This window comes from Oreochromis niloticus, linkage group LG6 (assembly GCF_001858045.2).
Source record: "Oreochromis niloticus isolate F11D_XX linkage group LG6, O_niloticus_UMD_NMBU, whole genome shotgun sequence".
Classification (NCBI taxonomy): Eukaryota; Metazoa; Chordata; class Actinopteri; order Cichliformes; family Cichlidae; genus Oreochromis; species Oreochromis niloticus.
This window is the reverse complement of record NC_031971.2, coordinates 41,010,611-41,029,677: the sequence shown is the minus strand read 5'-3', so window position 1 is coordinate 41,029,677 and position 19,067 is coordinate 41,010,611. Positions and strand designations below refer to the sequence as shown.

The window sequence follows — 19,067 nt, the reverse complement described above, 5'->3', positions numbered from 1 at the left end:
ACGCGTCTGCTGCCCTGAAACACCGACAGTCCACAGACACAAGAGTGCGAATCTACACAATCTGAACAAATGATGAACAAACTTCTCACTACTATATCTGACACAGACTTGTGCTCTGTGGCCTTTTTTAAATCTATTGTCTCTCATTAATTTTGTGTTTCAGTCGGTTACACCATGAACGACCTGATCTTTGAGTGGCAGGAGAACGGACCTGTTCAAGTGGCCGAGGGCCTCACGCTCCCACAGTTCATCCTCAAAGATGAATCAGACCTCCGATACTGCACCAAGCACTACAACACAGGTAACACACACACACTCACACACGCACGCACTGCCGTAAGCATCAGGATGCAGGTAAGATGCACACAGGCTGAAACGGTTGCCACGTTTCATCCGTCACGTTTGTGCTCCAAGGATCGAGTCGAGGAAAAACAAAGTGAGGGAGAAACAAACCGACTGACCCAGGAGGTCCTGACCAAACATGGATGTGGTGTGTGCGTGTGTGTGTGTGTACCATGTTCATAAATGTTTGTGGGGACCAAAATTTGGAAGTTTGCTATATGAGTTCAGTTCCACTCAACTTTATTTATACAGCGCCAAATCACAACAGAAGTCGCCTCAAGGCGCTTTATATTGTACAGTAGATAGCACAATAATAAATACAGAGAAAAACCCAACAATCATATGACCCCCTATGAGCAAGCACTTTGGCGACAGTGGGAAGGAAAAACTCCCTTTTAACAGGAAGAAACCTCCAGCAGAACCAGGCTCAGGGAGGGGCGGGGCCATCTGCTGTGATTGGTTGGGGTGAGAGAAGGAAGACAGGATGAAGACATGCTGTGGAAGAGAGACAGAGATTAATAACAGATATGATTCAATGCAGAGAGGTCTATTAGCACATAGTGAGTGAAGAAGAAACACCCAATGCATCATGGGAATCCCCGGCAGCCTACACCTATTGCAGCATAACTAACGGAGGATTCAGGGTCACCTGGTCCAGCCCTAACTATATGCTTTAGCAAAAAGGAAAGTTTGAAGCCTAATCTTGAAAGTAGAGATAGTGTCTGTCTCCTGAATCCAAACTGGAAGCTGGTTCCACAGAAGAGGGGCCTGAAAACTGAAGGCTCTGCCTCCCATTCTACTTTTAAATACTCTAGGAACAACAAGTAGGCCTGCAGTGTGAGAGCGAAGTGCAGGCTAATCGAGTAAATCGATTTGTTGATCAATTATTAAGTCATGTACTAACAGAGACTTGGAGGAGAGAGACCTAATATTTAATAATCCACATTTCACTGTTTTACTCTTTGGTTCAGATGTGGATACTGTATTGTTCTTTCTTTGTGATTTTTTATGTTTAAGTTGTTTGTTGCTGGTTTTTAGTTTGTTTTTTGTCTGTTTGGGAGCTGACACAGTCTCAATGGAGATGGGTTTTTGGGGGGGTAGCAGGAGGAGAGAAGCTGCAGAGAGGCGTGTAAGACTGCAACTCTGCTTCCTGGTCCCAACTCTGGATAGTCATATTTTGGGGGGTTTAATAAATTGGTCCATATTTCTAGAAATGAGAGCTGCTCCATCCAAAGTGGGATGGATGCCGTCTCTCCTAACAAGACCAGGTTTCCTCCAGAAGGTTTGCCAATTATCTATGAAGCCCACATCGTTTCTGGGACACCACTCAGACAGCCAGCAATTTAAGGAGAACATGCGGCTAAACATGTCACTCCTGGTCTGATTGTGGAGGGGACCAGAGAAAACTACAGAGTCCGACTTTGTTTAGGCAGAACAGAATCTCACAGAATCAGAGTATGAACCCCGGCGGTTGTGTCGCCAAGTGGGTAAAAGCGGTTAGACACATGAACAGGTCTGTGGTGTCTTAAACAGAAGCCCCAGGGACACATATATTACAAGTATCATTACTGCTAAAGGAGGCCGAGGAGTAACTAAATATTTGACACGATGAGCAGGAAAGTGCAGGAGGGACAGGTGAAGTAGCCATGGTGCTAACGAGTCGACTACGAGGTGGGAGTATCCTCTCGGCCCCGTCACTCATGCCAAAGCTGGTGCTGCAGTTTTCTTGCCCTGAGTCCTGTCTGCAGGTTTGTGACTGTCGCTACTTTGTCGCAGGAAAATTCACCTGCATCGAGGTGCGCTTCCACCTGGAGCGTCAGATGGGCTACTACCTGATCCAGATGTACATCCCCTCCCTGCTCATCGTCATCCTGTCCTGGGTCTCCTTCTGGATCAACATGGACGCCGCACCGGCCCGCGTGGCCCTGGGCATCACCACCGTCCTCACCATGACGACGCAGAGCTCAGGCTCCAGGACCTCACTGCCTAAGGTGTGTGTGTGTGTGTGTGTGTGTGTGTGTGTGTAAAAGGCCTCACGCTGCACACACTGTGAGGACTGTTGTTACATGTAGAGGAAGGATAATATTAGCGCGACATGTTCGTTCTATTCAATTCAATTCAATTCAATTTTATTTATATAGCGCCAAATCACAACAAAAGTCACCTCAAGGCGCTTTATATTGTACAGAGAAAACCCCAACAATCATATGACCCCCTATGAGCAAGCACTTTGGCGACAGTGGGAAGGAAAAACTCCCTTTTAACAGGAAGAAACCTCCGGCAGAACCAGGCTCAGGGAGGGGCGGGGCCATCTGCTGCCACCGGTTGGGGTGAGAGAAGGAAGACAGGATGAAGACATGCTGTGGAAGAGAGACAGAGATTAATAACAGATATGATTCGATGCAGAGAGGTCTATTAACACATAGTGAGTGAGAAAGGTGACTGGAAAGGAAAAACTCAATGCATCATGGGAATCCCCGGCAGCCTACGTCTATTGCAGCATAACTAAGGGAGGATTCAGGGTCACCTGGTCCAGCCCTAACTATATGCTTTAGCAAAAAGGAAAGTTTGAAGCCTAATCTTGAAAGTAGAGATAGTGTCTGTCTCCTGAATCCAAACTGGAAGTTGGTTCCACAGAAGAGGGGCCTGAAAACTGAAGGCTCTGCCTCCCATTCTACTTTTAAATACTCTAGGAACAACAAGTAGGCCTGCAGTGTGAGAGCGAAGTGCTCTAATAGGGTGATATGGTACTACAAGGTCATTAAGATACAGGGTTCGTACGCTTTTTTCAGGGTCAAATTCAAGCACTTTTTAAGCACTTTCAAGGTCCCTTTTTAAGCTTTTCCAGCACACAGTTGCAGCAACTGTGACGTTCACTAGTAGAACTGACACACAAAACAAAACAAAACAACTACACTACACACTAACTACACAAGACAACACACTAACTTGAGACTCCAAACATGATAAACGTCACAAATCTCTCACGTATCAAAACTCTCTCTCTCTTCCCAACAACCAAATACCACATGTTGCCGTATCATTTTTTGATTGGTCGACATGGTACATTTTTCCACCAATAGGGAAGGAGCGTTTTTTCTTTTTTCACTCACAAGCAAAGCGTGTTTGCTAGCACTCTCCTTAAAAAACGCCGTTTTTACCGTTTCGTCCCGGAGTAAACGCCACTGTTTTATTCAGAAACCCCCCAAAAACATCGGCTTTACGTTACCTATCGACACAATTTAAAAACTGGTATATAGCTTGAAGTCCGCACGTTCGACCCAAGTTGAAATGGAGACTCTGGGTCCGTCGACCCCAGAGGGTTAATCAGAAAGCCTTAAGTTAGCTAGTTATGTATCGGGCTAATGTTTAAAGCTTTCACTTGAGTAAATTAACTCATATTACTGCTAAGTAATGTTAGCTAAGTTCACAGCATATTCCGTAATAGCGCTGCCATACTGCATCACACTCAGTGCATTTCAATCATTTCTCCAGCGAGTTTGGTAGCTAGCAAAATAATAACCATAATTTAAAAACAATAGCATGTGTAACGTACACGTACTGGAAAATTATTTACTAGGACTCACCTATCATGTGACTGGAGAAGGCAAACTCCGCCATTGTTGTTTTCCATCAAACACTCATTAAAACAGCAACCTACAGGTATGTTAGCGCACTCATCCCCGACTGTCCGAGGGAGGGGCGGGGTCACGTATTGAAACAGACCAAGGCAGCCCAGGCGGGAAATTTTGCTTTTGCGTCTCATTTTATTTCTCTATCTGATAAGAAAACAATTCAATCAGATAGCTACTTATTGTGAATGAAATACAGTTACATTTTCAAGCACTTTTAAGCACCACATCTGAAATTCAAGCACTTTTCAAACCTTGAAAAGACGACATTAGAATTCAAGCATTTTCAAGGATTTCAAGCACCCGTACGAACCCTGAAGATAAGATGGGGCCTGATTATTTAAGACCTTGTATGTGAGGAGCAGGATTTTGAATTCTGGATTTAACAGGAAGCCAATGAAGGGAAGCCAAAACAGGAGAAATCTGCTCTCTCTTTCTAGTCCCTGTCAGGACTCTTGCTGCAGCATTTTGGATCAGCTGAAGACTTTTCAGCGAGTTTTTAGGACATCCTGATAATAAAGAATTACAGTAGTCCAGCCTGGAAGTAATAAATGCATGAACTAGTTTTTCAGCGTCACTCTGAGACAGGATATTTCTAACTTTAGAGATGTTGTGCAAATGGAAGAAAGCAGTCTTACATATTTGTTTAATATGTGCGTTGAAGGACATGTCCTGGTCAAAAATGACTCCAAGGTTCCTCACAGCATTACTGGAGGCCAAGGTAATGCCATCCAGAGTAAGAATCTGCTTAGATACCATATTTCTAAGATTTTCAGGGCCGAGTACAATAACCTCAGTTTGATCTGAATTAAGAAGCAGAAAGTTAGCGGCCATCCAGGTCTTTATGTCCTTAAGACATTCCTGCAGTTTCACTAATTGGTGTGTGTTACCTGGCTTCATGGACAGATAGAGCTGGGTGTCATCTGCATAGCAGTGAAAATTTATACTATGTCTTCTAATGATGCTGCCTAAGGGAAGCATGTATAATGTAAACAGAATTGGTCCTAGCACTGAACCCTGTGGAACTCCATAATTGACCTTAGTGTGTGAAGAGGACTCTCCATTTACATGTACAAATTGGAGTCTATTAGATAGATATGATACAAACCACTGCAGTGCAGTACCTGTAATACCTACAGCATGTTCTAATCGCTCTAATAGGATATTATGGTCGACAGTATCGAACGCAGCACTGAGGTCTAGCAGGACAAGCACAGAGATGAGTCCACTGTCAGAGGCCATAAGAAGATCATTTGTAACCTTCACTAAAGCTGTTTCTGTGCTGTGATGAGCTCTGAAACCTGACTGAAACTCTTCAAATAAGCCATTCCTCTGCAGATGATCTGTTAGCTGTTTGACAACTACTCTTTCAAGGATGTTTGATATGAAAGGAAGGTTGGAGATTGGCCTATAATTAGCTAAGACAGCTGGGTCTAGAGATGCTTTTTAAGTAAAGGTTTAACTACAGCCACCTTGAAGGCCTGTGGTACATAGCCGATTATTAGAGATAGGTTGATCATATTTAAGATCGAAGAATTAATTAATGGCAGGACTTCTTTGAGCAGTTTTGTAGGAATGGGGTCTAAAAGACACGTTGATGGTTTGGAGGAAGTAATTATTGAAGTTAACTCAGAAAGATCAATTGGAGAAAAAGAGTTTAACTTAACATTGATGGTACTAAAAGTAGCTGTAGATAATATTACATCTGTGGGATGATTATTGGTAATTTTTCTCTAATGATAAAAATTTTATTTGTGAAGAAGTTCATGAAGTCATTACTAGTTAACGTTAAAGGGATGGTTGGCTCAGTAGAGCTCTGACTGTTTGTCAGCCTGGCTACAGTGCTGAAGAGAAACCTGGGGTTGTTCTTATTTTCTTCAATCAGTGACGAATAGTAAGATGTTCTGGCTTTGCGGAGGGCTTTCTTATAAAGCAGCAAACTATTTCTCCAGGCTAAATGATGATCCTCTAAATTTGTGACACGCCATTTCCTCTCCAGCTTACGAGTTATCTGCTTTAGGCTACGTGTTTGAGAATTATACCACGGAGTCAGGTACTTCTGATTTGAGGCCTTAGTTTTCACAGGAGCTACAGTATCCAGAGTCGTACGTAGTGAGGAGGTAAAATTATTAACAAGATAATCGACCTCTGTTGGAGTAGCGTTCAGATAGCTGCTCTGCTCTATGTTGGTACAGGGCATTGAAGATGATAACAGTGGGTGGATTATATTCTTAAACTTAGTTACAGCACTTTCAGAAAGACATCTACTTTGATAAAGTCTACTCTCCACTGCTGTGTAATCAATTATTGTAAATGTAAATGTTATCAGGAAATGATCAGACAGCAGAGGGTTTTCAGGAAACACTGTTAAATGTTCAGTTTCTATGCCATATGTTAAAACAAGATCTAGAGTGTGATTAAAGTGGTGGGTGGGTTCTTTTACATTTTGAGAGAAGCCAATTGAGTCTAATAACAGATTAAATGCGATGTTGAGGCTGTCATTTTTAGCATCTACATGGATGTTAAAATCACCCACAATAATTATTTTATCTGAGCTGAGCACTAAATCAGATAAAAAGTCTGAGAAATCAGAGAGAAACTCTGTGTAAGGCCCAGGTGGACGATAGATGATAACAAGTAAGACTGGTTTCTGAGTTTTACAGCTGGGGTGGACGAGGCTAAGCATCAGGCTTTCAAATGAATTAAAAGTCTGTCTTGGTCTTTCATTAATTAATAGGCTGGTGTGAAAAATTGCTGCCACACCGCCCCCTCGGCCTGTGCTTCGAGGTTTCTGGTAGTTAGAATGACTCGGGGGTGTTGATTCATTTAAACTAACATAATCATCCGGCTGCAACCAGGTTTCTGTAAGGCAGAGTAAATCGATTTGTTGATCAATTATTAAGTCATGTACTAACAGAGACTTGGAGGAGAGAGACCTAATATTTAATAATCCACATTTCACTGTTTTACTCTTTGGTTCAGATGTGGATACTGTATTGTTCTTTCTTTGTGATTTTTTATGTTTAAGTTGTTTGTTGCTGGTTTTTAGTTTGTTTTTTGTCCGTTTGGGAGCTGACACAGTCTCAATGGAGATGGGTTTTTGGGGGGGTAGCAGGAGGAGAGAAGCTGCAGAGAGGCGTGTAAGACTGCAACTCTGCTTCCTGGTCCCAACTCTGGATAGTCATATTTTGGGGGGTTTAATAAATTGGTCCATATTTCTAGAAATGAGAGCTGCTCCATCCAAAGTGGGATGGATGCCGTCTCTCCTAACAAGACCAGGTTTCCTCCAGAAGGTTTGCCAATTATCTATGAAGCCCACATCGTTTCTGGGACACCACTCAGACAGCCAGCAATTTAAGGAGAACATGCGGCTAAACATGTCACTCCTGGTCTGATTGGGGAGGGGACCAGAGAAAACTACAGAGTCCCACATTGTTTGGGCAAAGTTACACACCGATTCAATATTGATTTTAGTGACCTCCGATTGGCGTAACCGGGTGTCATTACTGCCGACGTGAATTATGATCTTACTGTATTTACGTTTACCCTTAGCCAGCAGTTTTAAATTTCCTTCAATGTCGCCTGCTCTGGCCCCTGGAAGACAATTGACTATGGTTGCCGGTGTCTCTAGCTTCACATGTCTGAGAACAGAATCACCAATTACCAGAGTTTGACCCCCGGCGGGTGTGTCGCCGAGTGGGGAAAAACGGTTAAACACATGAACAGGTTGGTGGTGTACCTGGGGCTTCTGTTTAAGACTATGCTTCCTCCTCACCGTCACCCAGCCGCCGTCTTTCCCCAGCTGCTTGGGGTCTGCCGGGGAACAGCTAGCGGGGCCTACGCTATCTTCGGCTGCACCAGCTACAGGGGCCTGGCTAGCTACGGGTGAATGAAGGGAGCGAAGCCGAGTCTCCAATTCAGTAATCCTGGCCTCCAGAGCTGCAAATATGCTACATTTGTTACAGGTATCATTACTGCTAAAGGAGGCCGAGGAGTAACTAAACATCTGACACAATGAGCAGGAAAGTGCAGGAGGGACAGGTGAAGTAGCCATGGTGCTAACGAGTCGGCTACGAGCTAAGCTAAGCTAGCGAAACAGTACAGAGACAGTGAGTGAATACTTTGGCTATAAGTTAGGTCGTGAGTATGCAGAAAGGGCGCTTCGGATGAAGCACGTGAAGATTATACTATGAAGAAAGAAAGTATTTAGAAGTTTTTAATTAAATTGCTAAGCAGATAAGCTACTCAGAAACACCACTGTGTTTGAGCAGGAACAGGAAGTGATACTCTACCGCAGAGCCGCAGTTCTGAGGCTGTAATGATGATGCGGTTCAGAGTAGGCGGTCCTTAGCCGCCGCTGTGTGTCCAGCAGAGGCGATGCTGTATCCCAAACTCACAGCCGCTTCTTGTTTCTCACACAGACACACAAACACAGACTAAACCCTCCTTCTTACATCGCTTTGTTCCTGCAGAGTCAGCCGTCCATGTTGACAACATTACATTTTTTTTCCTTCCCATCACAGACTCTCAATTAATCAATCAATATTTATTATTATAGCACATTTAAAAAGGACAGTGTCCATCAAAGTGCTTCACACAAGGCAGCAAAGCAGATTACAACAAACGGCAACAAAAACAGTTAAAAAACAGTTATAGTTACCATTACAGTGACAGTTACAGTTACACGGCACAAATGCAGACCTGGTGGAAGTCCGAACTAATTTGCTTCAAAGGCTAGATGGAACAGGTGAGTTTTTAAGCGTGATTTAAATGATTGAATGGAATCTGACATGTGGACATCGACAGGAAGATTACTGCAGAGTTTGGGTGCGGCAGTTGCAAAAGCTCGGTCCCCTCTAGTCTTTCGTCGGGGCCTTAGTTGCACTAAGAGCAGTTGGTTAGAGAATCTAAGTGCTCTCTTGGGGCTATACACGTCGAGCTTTTTGTTGGTGGTGGTTTCCTACACATGGATAAAAAGCTCAGCCTGCCTGTGTTTCGGCTGCAGTTAGGTTGGTGTTTGGAGCGTGGAGCGTTAGGTTGGTTGACACAGGCGTCTGAAGGGTCGGGGGGAGTGACACAGCCTCATCACAATATTTAGAGGAAATTTGCAATAATGATAAAATGGATGATAAAGAAAAGCATGTTCTTGGTGATGTCAGCTTGCAGGCAGGAGCATTTATGTGTAAATAAATGATGATTACCATCACTGATGATACGCTACCTAATTCAGTGTGAATCTATTCCAGCTGCCAGCAGCACAGCGTTACAGTGCAGCTATTCAAACGTTAGCACAGAAGAAGCTCTCACTCTTCAGGAGAAAGTCCTGCTTTTCCTCCACGGAGCTGCATCAGCAACTTAAATCCACCTTTGTCTCGTGGAGCCAGCGAGTAATGCTCGGTGCAGTGATTTGTTTCGTTTTGGTCACACATCACCAGCTCTTAGCGTCTCCTCTGCTGCTGTATGACACTGTATTATTTACACATGTATACCTGTGTTACCGTAGATGGTATGATATGGTCCAGCCCTGCTGAAGGTGTTCTTCAGTCTCATTCACTGAGATATTAAACTTGGTCATTTAAGCCCTGGAGTTTTGTTCCTGTCCAGCGTGGCAGGAATTCATCCCAACAAGTGTTAAAAAATAGAATAATATTTATTCAAACTGTCTGTCTGTCTGTCGTTCTGACTCCTTCGTCTTCCAAACATATTTCTTTACTTCTACCATTCAGTCTGATTAAACACAGTCACAGCTCAGCCTTCAGAGCAGCCACATCACCGTGCACAGGCACTTCAGTTGGTATTTTTGGAGGTGTACCTGCTCTGCAGCAGAGTAACATCTACACACCTGCTTCAGCCGCCTCCCAAAGTGCTGCCGTGCTGCCCAGAAAAACAAAAGCACACACTCAGCTGTTCATGATGTAAAACCTCACAATTCAGAGCAGCTTCCACCAAAGCCATCCCAGACAAAGCTCCTGCATCCATTATGGAGAAAACTAGTAAAGCTGAGAAACACAAAGGCTGCAGACACAGGGATCACACAGTGACCCACCAATGTTGTTGGTTTTTTTCGGGGGATGTGATTGGTCGAGTGGACAGGGGTTTATACATGTTGATGTCTCATCTGGAGTTTGCTTTGGACCAGGTTAGGTCTGCAGCAGATGTTACCATGGTGATGTGCTGCTGAGTTTTTGTTCTCCTCCATCTTACTGGATGTTTTGCACGCACAAACTGAAGTCTGTTTATTCCACACATCATGCGTCTGGCAGAGCGTGAGTGAGAACAAGCCCCACAGTCCTGTTCTGGTATCGTGTATGCATGAGAAAAAATCAGACACGGAGCACTCGTTACATAAGCCTTATTAACTCATCAGCACACTCATCCCTCCCTCACATACTGTACACACACACACACACACACACACACACACACACACAGATACACACACACACAGATACACACACACACACATACACACACACACACACATACACACACACACACACACACACACAGATACACACACACACACACACACACGCACACACACACAAACCTCAGCTGTTTGGCCTGGCCTTTGTTTGTATGTGTATGTGTATGTGTGTGTGTGTGTGTGTGTGTGTGTGTAGGTTAGGAGGTTTCTCATGTTTCCAGTGCTTAACAGAGCTTTGCACTCCAGTATGTTACATGTGTCTGAATAAGTCATCGTTTCATAAAGGAGGGCAGTTACATTTTTTGACACCACGGGCGTCACAGCAGCACGCACACACACACACAGCTGAGCGTATCAGCTGCAGCCCTGAAATAAAATCTATAATTTTTGCAGAAAAATGAAACATCTGTGCAGTCGGAGTTACATTTGAGACTCACTGTGAACTTAAATCCCACCACAGACGGTGAGCGCCTCCAGCCTGCTGAATGTGTGTGTGTGTGTTTACAGGTCTCTTATGTGAAGGCCATCGATATCTGGATGGCCGTGTGTCTCCTCTTCGTCTTCTCTGCGCTGCTGGAGTACGCCGCCGTTAACTTTGTGTCGAGGCAACACAAAGAGCTGCTGCGCTTCAGACGGCACAACAAGAATAAGAGCAAGGTACCGAAACGTCCCACACACTGCACAGCACAGCGAACGCAGCACCATCCAGAGTGAGGAACACCTACACACAGTTTGTGACCTGCATCCACAGACTGATGGACCGCTGTGACTCGTGTGCTCTGGGCTGAGGCTGCCACCGTGTGGTGACATGTTGTTATTGCAGTGTTCGGCTCAGAAATGGCACGAGGTGAGAAAGGCCCAGTTTCAATCCGGCTCACTGTGAGGAGTTTAGGTCCATGCTGTCCAGGCTGAGACTGAACACTGTGACCCAGTGAGCCCAGGCTGAGGGTAACACTGACAGCAGCACAAATCATTCATTGTGGGAATTTTCAGCCTCGTCTGATGTTTACAGTTCAGTATCACTAAGGAAAGCTTTGACTCGCTGCATCCAGGAAAACTTTCTCTGGAACAGAAATCTCTTTCAACTTCTGTTATTTACATTTTTCATATATCTGTGAAGAAGTCATAAGTATACTTTTGCCCCATCCCAGGGTGGAAAAATCCCTCGAAAGATTTCAGGATCAAAGTTTGGATTAGCTTTAAATGTGTGTCACGTATAATCCTGCACACACAGACTTGCAGTACTGCGAGATCTCGCTTGTTTCTGTGGAAACTCGTCCACGTGTTTTAAATGTGCTTATTCATTATTTTTATTCTTATTAGAATTTATAGAAAGACAAAGATATGTGGGAGCATGTCAGAAATGGATTTATTACTTCCATCTGACATTTGAGCTTCCATCGGAGAACAGCGCTCCAACGCTCAGCGTGGAGCGCCAGGTCGGATTGGAACTGGGCCGGAGAGGGAGGAGGAAGTGGTGGAGGAATCGGTGCTTCTCGCTCTGCATGTTTGAGTCATCTCACTGTATCAGTGCATGACGCAGCATGGCTGTAACTGCATCAGTGTGATGATTGTGTGTTTCTGCAGCCATCCAAACTGTGGATGAGCATGAGGTCGGTGCATGATCACGACCTCGGCGGGCTGGAAGATCAGCATTCAGTCAACTCGCCAACACAAACGTGTCATTGACACCGTGAACGCACGGACACTGAGCCTGTGGGTCTGAAGACTGATTCTGAATGCTTCAGGAATGTGAATAGAGACCTGCAGACACACTAGGTTTACTGTTACATGTCAGAGGGTTCATGTGAACACACTGAAAAAAAAAACACATGGAAACAATTTTGAAAAAACAGAAAAAATCATTTTAAGGTCGATTTTAGCACAAAGCCACGAGCAAACTTTGTTTATTGCAGACTGCTTGTGTAGCAGCGTCTGATGCAGATTCATCAGCGTTCATTTCTGTGCGTCTTTGTGAGTCTGTGCAAGCAGCTGAACATTGACTGAATGGTGAGCGGCCCAGCCTGCACTTCTTTTTCTTTTGTTCTTCCTTTTGCTTTCTGTTGACGTGTGGTGTGCATGCTGTCGGTCGGTAGATCAGTGGAGGTGCAGTTGATCCAGAGGAGCTAGCCGAGTCCCTTCGTCGTATTAACACTGACAACGGCCTCAAAGCGGCAGACCCTCTGTACGGATCTATGACCAACATCTACACCAGCAACCACAGGGTAATGCCACACTGCATGTGTGTGTGTGTCTGTGCGCATGTTTCTTTTGCATGAGCTCCTCCTCCATCAGTCTGACACTTTTCACATAGCAGCTTCATAAATAAGACAGGATGTGTTAAAGGAGTAAAATGGTGACACAAATATAAACGTATTTGATTTGTTCTCTGATGTGTACGAGCTGTGACTGTTTCAGTGGTTTTTAATGACATATTTCCAGATGAGTGCACATTTGGATCAGGACAGTATGAGTGAGCATGTAAAACTTTAGTTTAGCCTCGTTTCTTTCAATTTAGCTTAGAATGCACATCTCAGCTTAAGATAGTACAGCTGAGCTTATCTGCGCTCAGAAATGTCTTTAGCTTACAGAGTATGTGTCGGTTTGACTGTGTCCAGAACTATAGAAATAAGAGACAAACACACGGTCGCTCAGTGATGATGAACAGCTGGAGGCTGGGACATTATCTTCCACTGGGCGTCCGCAGAGCTGCCTGACTGTGCGGACAGTCTGAGGATGCTGTAAGCTGACAGGTTCATCGCTGTGATGGAGGAAGTCTGTGAGCCAAATAACAAAAATCCAAACTGAGTCCAAAAGCAAACAAAAACAGGAGAACACAGGACGCCAGCGCAGACACTGACATCACTGTTTATACACGGGGATGGTTTTTAAATGATGATGTCATTCATTAAGGGAACAAAGGTATCCAGACCTGCCTGTCCTGAGTGTAACCTGAGCTTTGGTCTTTAGACTCATTGGAGGGTTTCCAGCATGAGCAGCTGTTCAAGGTCACATCAAATCATCCGAGTCTGGTTCAAGTCCAGACTTTGACTCGGACGCTCCAGAACCTTTATTTTGTTCATTTGAGCCAATCAGAGGTGGAGCTGCTGGTTCCTGCATGGTTCCCTGAGTCACAGCAGAGCAGCCCAGACCGTCACACGACCACCACCGTGTCTGCCTGCTGCTGGGATGTTCTCTGGATGAAACGCTGTTAGTCTGATGCAGATGTGACTCAAAGCTTCCAGAAAGTTCAGCTTCTGTCTCGTCAGCCCTCAGAATATTATCGTCCAGATGTTTGTTGGCAGGTGTGAGACGAGCCTTTGTGATCTTCTTGGTCAGCAGTGGTTTCTCCTTGGACTCTCCCATCTTTGCCCCGCCTCTTTCTTATTGTTGAGTCATGACCTCTGACCTTAGCTGAGCCAGGTGAGTCTGCAGGTCTGTAGATGTTGTTCTGGGCTCTTCTGTGACCTCCTGGATGAGTGGTCGATGGTTTTCCAGGCTCTCACCGTGGGTCGCTGGAGTCCCACAGCCTTAGAAATGTCTCTGTGACCCTCTCAGGCTGATGATGTCACTGACTTTGCTCCTCAGCTGGTTCTTGAGATCTTGGCGTGATGTGCTGCTGTTTGAGATCTTTCAGCCTGCTTCAGTTTGTCTTCGTCTATTTTAGTGATGGCAGCAGGTCTGGCAGTGATCAGACCTGGGAGTGGAAGCTTTCCAAAACTCTGATTAATCGCAGTTCACTCGTGAAGTTTTCACACAGGGCAGGTAGGTTTGGATACATACAGCTGTTTACTGATGACTGACATATCTCTGCACATTTAACTGAAACTGCAGCTGTAACACCTAAACTAATCTTTAGCTTATTTTTGTGAATTAATGGCTCCCAAAAACATCTTCATCCTTATTATTATCTCATATGCAAACATTTCTCAGCTGAGTATCGGTCACATTTCTGCCTAAAATATGATTCAAAAGCACACGGCAGGTGTAAAGATACCTTTTGTAATTCCCTCAGCTGAGTTTCACCACCAGGGGGCAGAGTTTAAACTCTGAGGTTATATTATTTGTTTTCCTGTTGTTAGTGAGAACGAGCTCTTAATGACTCGTTGCACTGCTGGTTTCTCTTTAACCCCTCACAGCTGTTGTTTCTCTGTACGTCAGTTTCAGAAGGTTTTAAACAGGAATGTAGAGAAAGTAGCTCTGAGCACCAAACCCGAGGAAATCTGAATTTGTTTGCGTCTTCGTTTTTGTGCTTCAGTCAGGTGTGGTGCCTCGCTCAGAGGTCAAACCGGTGAACAGACTCACAAATAATCTGTGACCCCCTACCCCTTCCTCCCCCTGCTCCTCCTCTTCCTCCTCGTCTCTCTAACAGGAAGGGGGGGCACATGAGAGCAGGCTGACCTCTGCTGCCGCCGTGACCTCCACCCCGAGCAACAGCAAGGAGTCGAAGGCCAGCGCCAACAACGCCGTGAGTGCACTGAACACGCCGGGAGCCACGGCACAGAACGCTACCCAGAATGCACCTGCAGCAGCCAGTGGGGGTAAAAGCACGGAGGAGATGAGGAAGCTGTTCATCGACCGAGCCAAAAAGATTGACACTGTGTCGAGGGCCGGCTTCCCCCTGGCCTTCCTCTTCTTCAACATATTCTACTGGGTCCTGTACAAGATACTGCGGCACGAAGACGTGCATAAGCAGTAGAGACAAGGAACGAGAGGTTATTCAGACACAGGCGCACGAACATCTGCATTTCCTTTTCCATGAACCCCCGAGAGCCAATCAGGATGATCTTTGTTATGAAGGTGTAAGGATGGATAAACTGGATCTCTGCCTGAAAACCACAGAAAACTTTTACAAAGGTTCATGTAGTTAAAATTAATTTTCTGATAGTCTTTGATACCAATTCTGTGATGTTGAAATGAAAAATGTTGTTGAAGAGTGCATGGCAGACGGGATGGAGTAGCAGAGAGGGCTCCACATGCCAGGATTACATCCTCCATGTGGAATTCATTCTTTTCCAGTCTAATAATATTTTAGTGGTGGAAAATCTGACCTGCCAAAGAGAAAGTGGGGGATTTCACTCTTTTCTGTCTCTGTTGACTGAAACCAGCTCGATCAATAGCGTGAAGGATACTGTGCCTCACGGCCAGCTGAGCTGAACGTCTCAACCACACGGTAACGTAAGTGCGAGAAACTGCAGTTCCTCTAATGGCCACTAGAGGGCAGCTCCAAAAGTGAGTCAGTGCCTGTGGACTCGTAGACAAAAGGAGAAACTGGCATGTTTACAGAAAACATCCGTTCTGGTCTCTGTGGCTGACTTCAGTCTTTGCAACAACTCTATCCATTTAAACTGTATTAAGGCTTTGCATTATGAGGGCGTGGCCTCGTGATAAACAGGTGGGTGGAGACACAGGCGGTGTATCAGTCAGCACAGTGGTCATGAGTTTGAAGCACAGCCTCCAGCTTCAGTTCCAGTTCTGCTGTTTTGTGTGTAACAGGTGTGAGGATTAGATTTCTCTGAGAGGCCCAGACACCGATGCAGTCACAGCGATCACAGGTCTGCTGTCAGCTGAACACAACATTAAACTTCTGGAAGCTTAAAAGTATTTAGAAAAATAACCAGTAAAAAGACGATGAAGACTTGGAGTGATTTAAAGCAAAGTGCGTAGATATCCTGTGTGCTGGCCTGTGGACGTATCTCATCAGCATACTAATGTAAAAGTCTGAAAAAGCCGGATTCCCAAATTGAAATGCAGCAGGCGGCGTGCAGCTGAGCTCTGGCTCCGGGTGGAGAAGTGGAGCTTAGATCTGTCTGTCTCTGCTCCAGTTAAAACCTCCGTCTCTCCACCGCAGTCTGAAGTCTGAGAAGTGTGAGCTCGTCTGTCTGATCCTCTGAAACCAATGCTGGTTCAGACAAAGACTGTATATAAAAGATAGACAAAGCCACTGTACCATAAACCCCTTAGTTTGTGAAGTCCTGAGTTTTCTATGATTTTTAGTATTGCGGCTGTTCTCGTGTCGATCTGTTTCAGATGTGCTCAGGCTGAGCTGATCAGAAACCGCCTGCAAAGAATCCGAGTGAAAGCCGCAAACCTGTGAAGGAAAAGGACTCTGATGTCAAAGCCTTAATGTTACCAGTCTGGCTGCCAAAGGGGAAGTGATTACATGAGCTAGCCTGGTTAGCAGACTGCATGTAGGGGTACGGCAAAACAAAGTATCATCCGTGTAAAAACCTTGAATTTCGCTCACCAGATACGACTCCAAGTCCAGTGACCTCACAGCAGCCATGTTATTGGTCACATGATGTCATTAAAGTGCTCCAAAAGGCTCCAACAGCACAAACATGGTCCAGAGGTCCAGTTCAGGTGAAGCTAGCAGAGAGCTAGCAGCTACAGCCGCCTGTGTCGCCCTCCACCTGCTGCAGAGGTGGGAGTCTAGTGGACATCAGAGGAACTGCAGCACTGGTTTCATCTTTCAGCTGAAGAACAAAACACTCGAGCCGCCCAGTTCAGGTTTCCTCTCCATTTAAAGTGATGCTTCAAAAAGAAAGAACAGCCAAACAAAAGCTGTGCGTCTTTGGCAGCTTTCTGTTACTCACCATCATGGATTCTGTGTGAGTCAGGTTTGATGCACTCATTGTGAAAGTTGTCCTTTCTGCACTGATTTCCTCCCTGACACGCTGACAACGCCCTGATGTTTCGTTACAGAGGTGTCATACATGCTTACACGACCCACACACTGAAACCTCACTGCGTATGTCGGGAGTGGCCGTCCCACGCTGCTGCGGCGGTGCACAGTCACACTGGAAACTCCCACTCACTCCCTTTAAGAACATGCGAGCAGCTAAACCCAGGTTCATCCGTGTTGTCCATCACATTTCCACACAGAAACGCTCCTCAGACCCACTTCTGTTCGGGTGGATGTCGTCTCAGCTGCAAAGCCTCGGCTGCTCCGTCCACCTGCAGCTTCAGTTTGTTTTAAACCAATCAGGAGACAACTGGCATAAAGGGGGAGGGGCATGTATTTGGATAAACAAAGATGATTTTGAACCATGAGTCATGCAAAGCTGCTCTCATAGAGTCCAAGAATAAAAAGATGGAGCTGGAAGTGAGCAGAGGAGGTGGGGTTTAAACACGCTGTGTTATCGGATGAAGCTCCGTGTTGTGTCGTGGTTGCCGTGCGACAGAATTTTGACATTTGAAATTCAGTTGGAGAAAATGTGAGGTGCAGTCTGGAGATTCAGGCGCTTCAGCTTTGTGAGTTTAGTTCAGGTCTGAAACGCAGCGATTCTCTGCTTTGCTTTTCTTTGGGATAAATTACTGCTGGCTTACGTCACTTTGACTGTTCACGGCGTTTCTTTGGAATTTGTTGTGTTTTCTAGGAAGCAGTGTGGCAACTGTAATTACTTTCAGCTGCTGACATGAGCAGTGAGGGGGGAGCTGCAGCATTCAGTCATCTCCTTTTTATATCCTGCTGCAGTGATTTGGCACGTTTAGCCAGTTTCCTACAAATGAAACCTCATTTTCTGCACAAAGTTCACTGACACTGTGTCACTGTGACCTAATCGCTGCTCCGTGGTGGTGCAGCGGTGCAGGGAGAGGCTCCGGGTTTGAGGAGTCTGCAAACGTGGTGAGGAGGACGTGATTAACCAAATGTTGTTCAGGCCCGAGTGGTCTTCTGTTCAACAGGACTCGGTTAGTCGTGGTCGGCCTGTTCCAGCTGTGATGCCATTTTAGCCCTTTTATTTGTTTTTGAGACATCGTTTTTTATTTAAAGTGAACAGAATATTTGCTGTGATGGTGGCGAAGTCACACGTTGCTCTCCTCTGTGCTGTGAGTGCAGCACTCCTGTTGGAGAACCAGCCACAAACGTTCAGGCCACATTTGTCCAAACACTTTCCTGGAAGGATGTTCAGTTAGCTTCACACGACGCCGTCACTGCATTATTTACATCAGTGTTTCCCTCCCAGAAATATTTGCATAGTTGTGATGAAAACAGCCTCTCTGCAGGACGACGACCGTCTGCAGCTGTGTGCAGACTCTGCATCGCATCCCGACTGTGCTCCGTGTGCATCATGTCTCTCATTGCTGTGCTTGTGTCCATCGTCTTAGTCCACAATCAGATGTGATGATTACTGCTTCGTATAGAATTAGTGCACAGTCAGCGTGGAATCTACTTGTTTTGATGATGTCACAGTTGCGTTGCTGCTTTATGTGCTTTGATTTTGTGTTTTTGGTCAATTTTATGCAGCATCTGTTTCAAACAGCTGTCAGGCTGATTTTCAGAGAGTGAAATAAATTCAGATTTAGCAGCTTTCTGAACGGAGAGCACACGCAGACGCAGAAACATGTCGAAAATGGCTCGTTGGTTCTGAGTCGGCCTGGAAAGAAAGGCTGTAATACAGGGAGATGACACTGGGACGTAACAGGTGTGTAATCTATTACATATTCTTCTTTACTTTGTAGTAAGTTTTTTGTTTTGTTTATTTCCTCCCTGTGAAAGATAATTAATTACATCACCCATTACATTAAATTAAAGTGGACTCGCCTGTTCTGTTAAAAAGTTTAGCTACCTATCACAGCCTGTATATAAAAGATGGATTTTGTAACACTGCCAAATGTTTTTAGAGCCAGAAGTGACCGTGCTTACAGGAGAAGGTGCTCTGCTA

The 19,067-nt window shown here is 45.2% G+C and overlaps 1 protein-coding gene across 3 annotated transcripts in view; it reads left to right on the top strand.

The window, feature by feature from the left end:
- glra3 (glycine receptor, alpha 3) overlaps positions 1–19,067 on the top strand; it is a 57,561-nt gene that overhangs the window by 37,702 nt on the left and 792 nt on the right. For 2 of the 3 annotated variants that reach the window (XM_019360551.2, XM_025908417.1), the window contains 5 exons: positions 164–301; positions 2,119–2,333; positions 10,909–11,058; positions 12,498–12,626; positions 14,774–19,067. The exon at positions 14,774–19,067 is cut by the window's right edge and continues 792 nt beyond it. In XM_019360551.2, the coding sequence (XP_019216096.1) occupies positions 164–301; positions 2,119–2,333; positions 10,909–11,058; positions 12,498–12,626; positions 14,774–15,100 (959 nt within the window). In that variant the 3' untranslated portion in view covers positions 15,101–19,067. The remainder of the gene's footprint in view (positions 1–163; positions 302–2,118; positions 2,334–10,908; positions 11,059–12,497; positions 12,627–14,773) is intronic. The other variant, XM_019360552.2, reaches the window with a different exon arrangement.